Below are 9,149 nucleotides of genomic sequence, written 5' to 3'. Positions count from 1 at the left end.
CACACACACACACACACACACACACACACACACACACGGTCACACACACTCTCTCTCAGGCTGGTTAAAGCACACAGCGACTATAGTGGCTCAGACCTGAGGTAGCTTAGCCAGGCTCATCCCAGCCATCATGGAACCAAAAAGCAGGGCCAAGATGATGAGCCCAGAAACTCTGAGGCATTTCTGGCCATGTCAGTTATCCACAGTGATACCCAGTGGAAAGGATCTATTGCTCAGATCCTAAGGAGCCTATGGAGTAGAGAGCCATTGAGCCAATCAACCACAGCCTAGGTTGGATTCCTGAACAGGCGCAGCTAACTCAGTTAGGTTTGTTTTGCTCTGTTTTGTTCTTTGAGACAATGTCTCGCTGTTTCCCCCTGGTTAGCCAAGAACTTGTTACATAGACCAGGCTTCCCTCAAATGTCCTCCAGAGTGCTAGGATTGTAAATTTATGCCACCAGGCCTGGCTTAGCTCATGGTTTTTTCTCTCTATTTTTGCAATGGTGTCTTGGCTCAGTAGCTCAGGCTGGCTTTGTCTTCACGATCTTCCTGCCTCTGCCTCCTGGGTGCTGGGACTATTAAGTTTACACCAGCAGGCCTGGCTGCTCTCTCAGTTCTGTCACCTAGAATTTGTAGGCATGCTCGGGAGTCATTCATGACTGTCCCTCCCTGGCTCTCTGCCAGCAGCAAGCCACCTTAGACCTCCCCGCCTTGCACTGCCTGGGACCACACACTCTGGAGAACTGCCTCTCTGACCCAGCCTGTTTCCCTCAGTGGACACTCAAGTGTTCCCTCCCTCCCTGTCCCCTGTGTTGCAGGGTCACCAAGAAGAAGAAGATTGGCAAGAAGAAAAAGACCAAGCTGGATGAGGATGCAAGCCCACTGCACCCCACCTCTAGTCAGCAGAAATGTGGCCAGCAGGGGGAAGGTGACGGACTTGTGGGCACCCCAGGCCTGGTGAGGGACCCTTCGGACACTGTACTTGCTTCCCCTCAGGAGCAAGGGGAAGGACTCAGCAGTACGGCTGGGAGCAGCGAGCTCTCTGAGCTCAGCCAGATGGGCTTGCTCATCCCCGAGATGAAGGACACCTCCATGGAGTGCCTAGGACAGCCTCTGAGCAAGGTCATTGACAAACTCCACGGCCAGCTGGACCCTAGCACCTGGTGCTCCCATGCCGATCCTCCCGAGCAGTCCTTTCGGGCCGGCTCTCCGGGGGAGGCCCCGGAGAAACCACCATTTTGCGACTTTAGTGAGGGGCTTCCAGCACCCATGGACTTCTACCGGTTTACAGTCGAGAGTCCAGGTACTGTTGCACCAGGTGGCGGCCACCATGACCCTCCAGGGCCGAGCCAACCGCTGCATGTTCCTGGTAGCCCTGCGGCTGCTCTCCAAGAAGAGGAAGGAGGAGGAGGAGGAGGAGAGGGACAGACATCTCAGCCCCTAGAGGACCGGCAAGGAGAGGAGACTCAGGAGCCAGAGCCTCGGGAACCGGATAGCCAGGAGCCACTGGTCAGCCAGGAGCCACTGGTCAGCCAGGAGCCACTGGTCAGCCAGGAGCCCGTGCCCGAACCTGTGTCCCAGCCTGAACCTGGAACCCAGGAGGCTCTTTGCAAGCTCAAGCGAGACCAGCCCAGTCCTTGTCTGAGCAGTGCTGAGGACTCCGGGGTAGAGGAGGGCCAGGGTAGCCCTTCAGAGATGACGCACCCCTCAGAGTTCAGGTGAGGGCTGTGCGGGATCTGCCAGTCCAGCAGGGATGGTGGATCTAGCCTGCTGTGGGAGGCGGAAAGGAGGGTGACCTCCTGCCTGACCTGACCCCTGCGCCTCCCTACCCTTGTTCCTGACACAGAGTAGACAACAACCACTTGCTCCTCCTCATGATTCACGTCTTTCGAGAAAATGAAGAGCAGTTGTTCAAAGTAAGTCCCCGAACCGGGGAACCATCAAGCGGCACAGGAAGGCGGGTTGAGTCGCCCACTCTGTTCAGTGCGCATGCGGGTCCCACGGGGCGGGCCCTCGAGCTGACCGCGGTTTGCCTCGGCCCATAGATGATCCGGATGAGCACAGGGCACATGGAGGGTAATCTGCAACTGCTCTACGTGCTACTCACAGACTGCTATGTCTACCTGCTTCGGAAAGGTGCCTGCCACCCCAGGCCAGGGTGGGTGGGGCTGGGCTCCTTCCCAACCCCCACCGTAGGCTTGAAAGTGTCCAGAGGGAGGTATTGCTAGTTGGGCTGAGCACCCTATCTGTCATTCTGCTACACAGTCACTTCCTGTTGCGGGGCAAGGAGGGCTGGGTCTTCGCTAATGGGGCTGGGGGAGAGGAAAAGAGGCCAGCCCAGGTAATAGGCATTCCGGTCTCCTCTCTCAGGGGCCACGGAAAAGCCATACCTGGTGGAAGAGGCTGTTTCTTACAATGAACTTGACTATGTGTCGGTGAGTCCAGGCTCTGCAGTTGGTATACCCACCTAAGTACGGGGCTTCTCAGGCTAGCCCTGCCCAGAGCTGTAGAGCATAGGCCACGGGCGCCAACATCCACAGAGGCCTCTGTACACGTGCTGGAGACGGGAGTCAAGGGCGAAGACACCTCTTCCCGTCCCAGATCTCTGACCATCTTCCCTAACTCATCCAGACCCCAGTCTTGGTTAGAGGCCTTCTTAGTCGTGACCCCTCCACATGGGGTTTCTCCCTTCCCAATCTCAGCCAACCCTTACTTAGGACGCCCCTTACGGCAGGCAGAGGCCAAGTCCCGTGTGTTTTCCCGCAGGTTGGCCTCGACCAACAGACTGTCAAGCTGGTGTGCACCAACCGCAGGAAGCAGTTTCTACTGGACACAGCCGACGTGGCCCTGGCTGAGTGAGTGTCAGCCCCTGCCCCTCACCAGGACAGGAGAATCAGCATCTGCCATGGGCGTGGCCCTGGCTGGGGGTAGGAGGAGACATCAATCTGGGCCCCCCCCCCCAAGAGCCTGCGGTCTGCTCAGAGAGGCAGGGAAGTGGACAGTCACTGACCGACTGACTCTCGTCAGCTCAGGTGACCTCAGCCCCTCAGGACCCACAGAGAGGATGGGGGCTGATGTGAGGTCCGATGGGAGGGGAGGCACAAGAGCTGGGCTGCTGTCCCAGGTGTATGGCCTGGACCTCTACGGACATGGGAATTCCATGTGAGGAGGTCACTTCTGTACTGACTGGAGTGGTCAGATCCTACTGTCCCAGCAGTCTGGGTAGCCTCCTGTCAGAAGCCAAGGCCACTTGGACACTAGAAATGGTCAGGCCGCCGGGCGTGGTGGCGCACGCCTTTAATCCCAGCACTCGGGAGGCAGAGGCAGGCGGATTTCTGAGTTCGAGGCCAGCCTGGTCTACAGAGTGAGTTCCAGGACAGCCAAGGCTACACAGAGAAACCCTGTCTCGAAAAACCAAAAANAAAAAAAAAAAAAAAAAAGAAATGGTCAGGCCTTTTCTGGGCACCATGCAGTGATGCAGGGCTCTGACCCCGTCACACCTATCTGCCAAGGACCTGTCCCCAGGCCTCTGACAGCAAACTGCACTCCCTGAACAGGCTCTTCTTGGCGTCTCTGAAGTCAGCCATGATCAAAGGTTGCCGGGAACCACCCTACCCCAGCATCCTGACTGATGCTACCATGGAGAAGCTGGCGCTGGCAAAATTTGTTGCCCAGGAGTCCAAATGTGAGGTTAGTAGCTGGGGCGGAAACCCCAGTCAGTGCCATCCCATTGGCCTGCCTTAAGACTCACTGATACACATGGACCAGGGCCAGCATCTCCCAGCCTTCCTCCTGGAAAGGGCTTCCCTCTTCTAGGTCCTCTCCTCTTGTCCACTTGGCTATGTCCCGAGGAGGCCTTGTTCTCACGGTGGCCGTGCCTGGGTCATGGGTAAGCTGAGGCCTGGCATGGGCTTTGCCAAGGCCTCACCTGCCGTCGTCCGTCGCCTTCACCCCCAGGCATCCGCCGTGACCGTGCATTTCTATGGGCTTGTGCACTGGGAGGACCCCATGGAAGAGGCCCTGGGCCCTGTTCCCTGCCAGTGCTCACCGGCCGAGGGCACCGTCACCAAAGAAGGCATGCTGCACTACAAGGCCAGCACCTCCTACCTGGGCAAGGAACACTGGAAGGCCTGCTTCGTGGTGCTCAGGTGGGAACCCCAGCAGCTGTGGGCCCAGGCATGTGTCAAGTCCCTAGCAGGGAGGAAAGGCCCATGGGCGGGTGCCTCCCTTTGCCCCGGCGCCGTGGGCTCACCCAGGGATAGAGAGCTTCTCTATAAAGCCAGTTCTCTGGGCCCAGAATTCCCAGGGCAATGTTCTCCATAGGCACGCTCAGCCTCCTTTGTCGTCCCCCCCCCCCCATAGAGAGCAGGTCCCTGGTTCCCATCCCAGCCAGTATATGGGGAATCCCTGGGATCTTCTTAGCCAGGCCTCACCTCACTGTAACTGTGACCCTGTAGCAATGGGATCCTCTACCAGTACCCTGACCGCACGGACGTCATCCCCCTGCTGTCCGTGAACATGGGGTAAGTGTCCCAGGAAAGGGGACTGTGCAACGGTCATGGCTAGGTATTCTGCTCAGAGGTCAGTTGTGGCTGAGTCTGAAGCTTGGAGTCCACTGTCCTTCCCTCCCTCTCCTCACCTTACCCTGCAAACCTGACTAGTGCCTTGGGCTTCCCAAGCTGCAAGGAGGCAGGATGATCAAGGAGCCACCCTTTTGCCTAGAGAAAGAAACCCCGTCCCAGGAATTCCAGCCAATGAGAGGCAGGCGGTAGAGGAAGTGGGTGGGCGGGCACTGGTTCTGAGCAGGTGCAATGAGTGGCTTTGTAATCTTTTCTCGCTGTTTTTGGGAACCCCGGGGGAGCTTGGTAATTCTGGAGATACAGGTTGTCAGGTGGAGTGGCTCTCTTCAAATCCAGTGTGGGAGATAGGCGTATGCTACATACATCCTCTGCTACATAACAAGTTCCAGACCAGCCTGGGCTGCATACCCTGTCTTAAAAGAAAAAGAAAAAAAGCTGTTACTTACACACACGCACACGCGCACGCACGCACAAGCATGTGCAAACGTCCCTAGAGACCGAGGCCCAGTACCTGCGCACCTCAGCCCACTCCAGGGTTTCCACCCCTGCCTCCACCCTCCCATTTCACCCTCTTCCTCTGGCCCAGTGGGGAACAGTGCGGTGGCTGCCGGAGATCCAACACCACGGATCGGCCCCACGCCTTCCAGGTCATTCTGGCTGACCGGCCCTGCCTGGAGCTAAGCGCCGACAGCGAGGCTGAGATGGCTGACTGGATGCAACATCTCTGCCAGGCCGTGTCCAAAGGAGTAAGCCCACCCGTGTCCACTGTCATCCACCCAGCCATCACCCCTGACCCCACCCCTCACCCTTAAGGGAGAGTCTACAGGGGATTCTTGATGCAGGCCACACTGGAGAAGCAACCTGAGTCTCTCACCTTCTGCCAATGTCCAGGTCATACCCCAGGGCATAGCTCCCAGCCCCTGTATCCCTTGCTGCCTGGTGATCACAGAGGACCGCCTCTTCACCTGCCACGAGGATTGCCAAACCAGCTTCTTTCGCTCCCTGGGCACAGCCAAGCTGGCAGACATCACTGCCATCTCCACGGAGCTGGGCAAGGAATACTGTGTCCTGGTGAGTGGGCAGGAATGGGGCCACCGGCTTTGCCCCAGGAAATCCATGCATATTCATTCACCCGGGACCTGCTGCCCCTAGGAGTTCTCCCAGGATAGCCCACAGCTGCTCCAGCCTTGGGTCATCTACCTGAGCTGCACTTCCGAGCTGGACCGGTTCCTGACTGCCCTGAGCTCTGGGTGGAAAGCCATCTACCAGGTACCTAGCTGTTCTTGGAGCCTGGCCTCGCCTGGAGGGTTCTGGGGACAGCAATTTGCCAACAGCTTTAGATAGTCAGAAACTTTGGGCCCCATTGTCAATGTGTCTGTCAAAACTAAAAATACTACCAGGAGCTGCTGTTCCTGACCTGAGCTCCAGTCACCGTGGGGCTCTTGGTAAGTCTGGTGAGATGTAAGTCTGGAGAATTTACCTCCCCCACCCCAGAGCTGGAGAAGTGGTGACTTGCTTTTCTTTTTGTTATTTTTGGTTGGTTGGTTTTGGTTTGGTTTGGTTTGTTGTTGTTGTTGGGGTTTTTGGTTTGGTTTGGTTTGGTTTGATGTGGTTTGGTTTTTTTTTTTTTTTTTTTTTTTTTTTTTTTTTTTTTTTTTTTTTTTTTTTTTTTTTTTGAGACAGAGTTTCTCTGTGTAGCCCTGGCTGTCCTGGAACTCACTTTGTAGACCAGGCTGGCCTCGAACTCAGAAATGCGCCACCACTGCCTGGCTAGTTTTTGTTTTTAAAGATATTAATTATTTTGAGTACATTGTTGCCGTCTTCAGACACACCAGCAGAGGGCATCTGATCCCATTACAGATGTGAGCCACCATGTGGTTGCTGGGAATTGAACTCAGGACCTCTGGAAGAGCAGTCAGTTCTCTTACCCACTGAGCCGTCTCTCCAGCCCCTGTGTTTTGTTTTTGAGACAAGATCCTACTGTACATCTCTGGCCGGCCTGGAACTCACAGGGAAAAATCTGCCTCTGGCTCCTGGGATTAACGGCATGTGCCACCACAGCCAGGGAGAGGGACTGTTTTATGCAGTGCTCCCTGCACCCTGTCATTCTGGGTGGCTCTAAACTGAGCCAGAGATGGAAAACAGTCAGGTCAGATCCCCTCACCCAGTGAATTCCAGGTCGCCCGGAGAGCTGAGCCTCGGGGTCTGTGCGCTGAACAGGGGGGAGACTTGCAACATGGAAAGTGTTCCCAAAGGAGTGTGCAGGGCCGTGAAGGTCTTCCAGGCTCCTGGGAGAACAGCCGATAGCCCTGTGCTTTCTGCTTGTCTAAACACAGGTAGACCTTCCTCACAAGGCCATCCATGAAGCTTCCATCAAGCAGAAATTTGAAGATGCCCTGAGCCTCATCCACAGCGCCTGGCAGCGGAGCGACAGTCTCTGCCGCGGCAGGGCCTCCCGGGACCCCTGGTGCTGAGGTGTGGCTGGGCAGCACTGTGGGCAGACCGGAAGGAGGTGGGCTGACTGACTTCTACACTGCATTGTCCCACCGTGGTGTTTCGGGGCCGGGGATCAACAGCCCACTGCTGCCTTGGGGTGGCAGAACCACATGGTGTGGCTAGAGACAGGAGTTCAGAGTCAGTGCCTGGCACCGTAGGCACCCTGCCCGCTGGTAGTGACTAGTGGTCACTGGGGCAGAAGGTCTGAGCCCTGTGGGCTCTATAGACACTTGGTGTCCTCTGGCCACCATTGAGTCCTCACCATCTGCTCAGGGTGACGGAGAGAACAACATCCATTTAAGAGGGAGCAAAGAGACGGGGAGGGTGGGTGCGCCATCTTCCTCTCCTGGGTCAGGGGCCTGGGCGGATGGTCAGGGCCCCCTGGGGGGTCCTGAGTGCCCAGCCACCCTTGTTCATTATTGAACAGTGTCCCCATCACACAAGGAAAGGCAAACACTAGGATCTGTGCATGCCCCCCTCTCACGAATCCACCCCATGCACAGCGGCCTGCCTTGCACAGCCTGGGCCCAGCCCGCAGCCCTCCAGGGCTGCCAGGAGGCCCTGCATGTCCACAGCCCTGCCTCTCCTCTTCCTCAAACACAGCAGAGCTTGTAGAACCAGGGGTCAATTGGCTCCTCTTGCCAGGAGCAAAGGAGAGGGTCAGAGAGAGGAGCAGAGCCCATGAGCGCGTGGTGGCTTCTTTGACATCTGACAACCAACCCCTGCTAGGCTGGGGCTGGCCCTTCTTGAGGTCTATGTTAGGTCCCTTGAGGGACAGGTCAGGTGGACTGGGTTTTGTTTTTTAAAATAAAATTGATGTTATATTGCTGAGACTTGTCGCTGACCCTCTTTCAGTGTGAGGGGGGTGGAGGAGCGCCCTACCCCCTCTCCATCTCCATTGTCTGGGCGGGCATACATACACAGAGACACACAGAGAGAAAGAGGGAGAGGGAGAAGAATCAGCCCCAGGTTGGCCTTGGCTGCTCTGCCCTGCTGCCTGGAGGAGGAAGGGCCTGGAAGTCCCTGTGCCTTCCGGTTTCCTGCAGGGCCTGGTGGCTTGGTTGTTAAGGTAAATGGCTAGAGCCACCAGGTTTACTCCCCAAGGGGCCCTCATCATTCCATTTCATCCCAAAAAGGCACTCTGCAGTTTGGGATGAACGTAACTGAGGCACTAGAAGTCGGGGCACAGGAGGGGTATGGACTGCCTTCCACTGGGTGCAGCAGGCTTTTGACACGTCACTCTCCCAGGGGCCTTTCTGGACTCTCCCCTCCCCTCCTGTGCAGCACCATCTCCACAGAGGTTACCTGCCCTCACGAGTGGTGAAACCAGAAAACGGAAAATCTAGAGCTAAGCACTTGTACGGTTTTAAAATGCACACACTGGTTTGCATACTGTGTGCTGCCTGCACAGATGTGGCTCATCCGGTTGTCGAGCGTCTCTGCTGAGTACACCATTAGGCACCTGGCTTTCACATCGACTGGGGGTGGAGCAGGATTTGTGTTCAAGTGACCCTTTTTTAAATAATGGCCCCTAAAGTTGCCCTCAGTGTCTGTCATGTGTGTATCCACACACATACACATGCACACACACAGGATAATCTAAGCTATATAGTGAGACCCTGTCTTTTTAAAAAAGGAATTCACATCAATGGTGTTTTCTGGGTGTGATAGTGCACGCCTTTAACTCCAGCACTTGGGAGGCAGAGGCAGGCAGATCTCTGTGACTTCCGGGCCCTTGTGATCTCCATAGTTCCAGGATAGCCAAAGCTACACAGAGCAACCCTGTCTTAAAATAAAATAAAATGAACGGGATTGGAGAAATGATTCAGTGGTTAGAGCACAGAACTAGCTGTTCTTCCAGAGGTCCAGGGTTCAATTCCCAGCACCCACCTACATGGTAGCTCAGACCCCAGACCCGTTTGTAACTCCAGTTCCAGAGTATACAACGTCCTCTCTGACCTCCATGGACACCAGGCACACCAGGCTCACACATGCATAGGCAAAACACCCATATACATAAGAATGTAAGAGAAAGCAGGCCAGGATCTGCAGGTTTGTGTTGCCAGCACGGGG

At 56.1% G+C, this 9,149-nt stretch overlaps 1 protein-coding gene and 1 long non-coding RNA gene across 3 annotated transcripts in view; one reads left to right on the top strand and one right to left on the bottom strand.

The window, feature by feature from the left end:
* Positions 1-7,909, top strand: part of Plekhm2 (pleckstrin homology and RUN domain containing M2) — a 40,544-nt gene extending 32,635 nt beyond the window's left edge. For both annotated transcript variants that reach the window (XM_021159317.1, XM_021159316.2), the window contains 12 exons: positions 819-1,718; positions 1,847-1,916; positions 2,046-2,136; positions 2,371-2,435; positions 2,767-2,855; positions 3,558-3,690; positions 3,958-4,148; positions 4,458-4,523; positions 5,167-5,326; positions 5,472-5,651; positions 5,733-5,849; positions 6,917-7,909. In XM_021159317.1, the coding sequence (XP_021014976.1) occupies positions 819-1,718; positions 1,847-1,916; positions 2,046-2,136; positions 2,371-2,435; positions 2,767-2,855; positions 3,558-3,690; positions 3,958-4,148; positions 4,458-4,523; positions 5,167-5,326; positions 5,472-5,651; positions 5,733-5,849; positions 6,917-7,054 (2,200 nt within the window). In that variant the 3' untranslated portion in view covers positions 7,055-7,909. The remainder of the gene's footprint in view (positions 1-818; positions 1,719-1,846; positions 1,917-2,045; positions 2,137-2,370; positions 2,436-2,766; positions 2,856-3,557; positions 3,691-3,957; positions 4,149-4,457; positions 4,524-5,166; positions 5,327-5,471; positions 5,652-5,732; positions 5,850-6,916) is intronic.
* Positions 4,817-9,149, bottom strand: part of LOC110292182 — a 5,642-nt gene continuing 1,309 nt past the window's right edge. Inside the window, exons 2-3 of the long non-coding RNA XR_002377684.1 lie at positions 5,455-5,641; positions 4,817-4,993 (exon numbers count right to left, since the gene is read on the bottom strand). This is a non-coding gene — a long non-coding RNA (uncharacterized LOC110292182). The remainder of the gene's footprint in view (positions 4,994-5,454; positions 5,642-9,149) is intronic.

Source organism: Mus caroli, chromosome 4 (assembly GCF_900094665.2).
Source record: "Mus caroli chromosome 4, CAROLI_EIJ_v1.1, whole genome shotgun sequence".
NCBI lineage: Eukaryota > Metazoa > Chordata > Mammalia > Rodentia > Muridae > Mus > Mus caroli.
The sequence above is the reverse complement of the archived record's forward strand: the minus strand, read 5'-3'. Positions and strand labels throughout refer to the sequence as shown.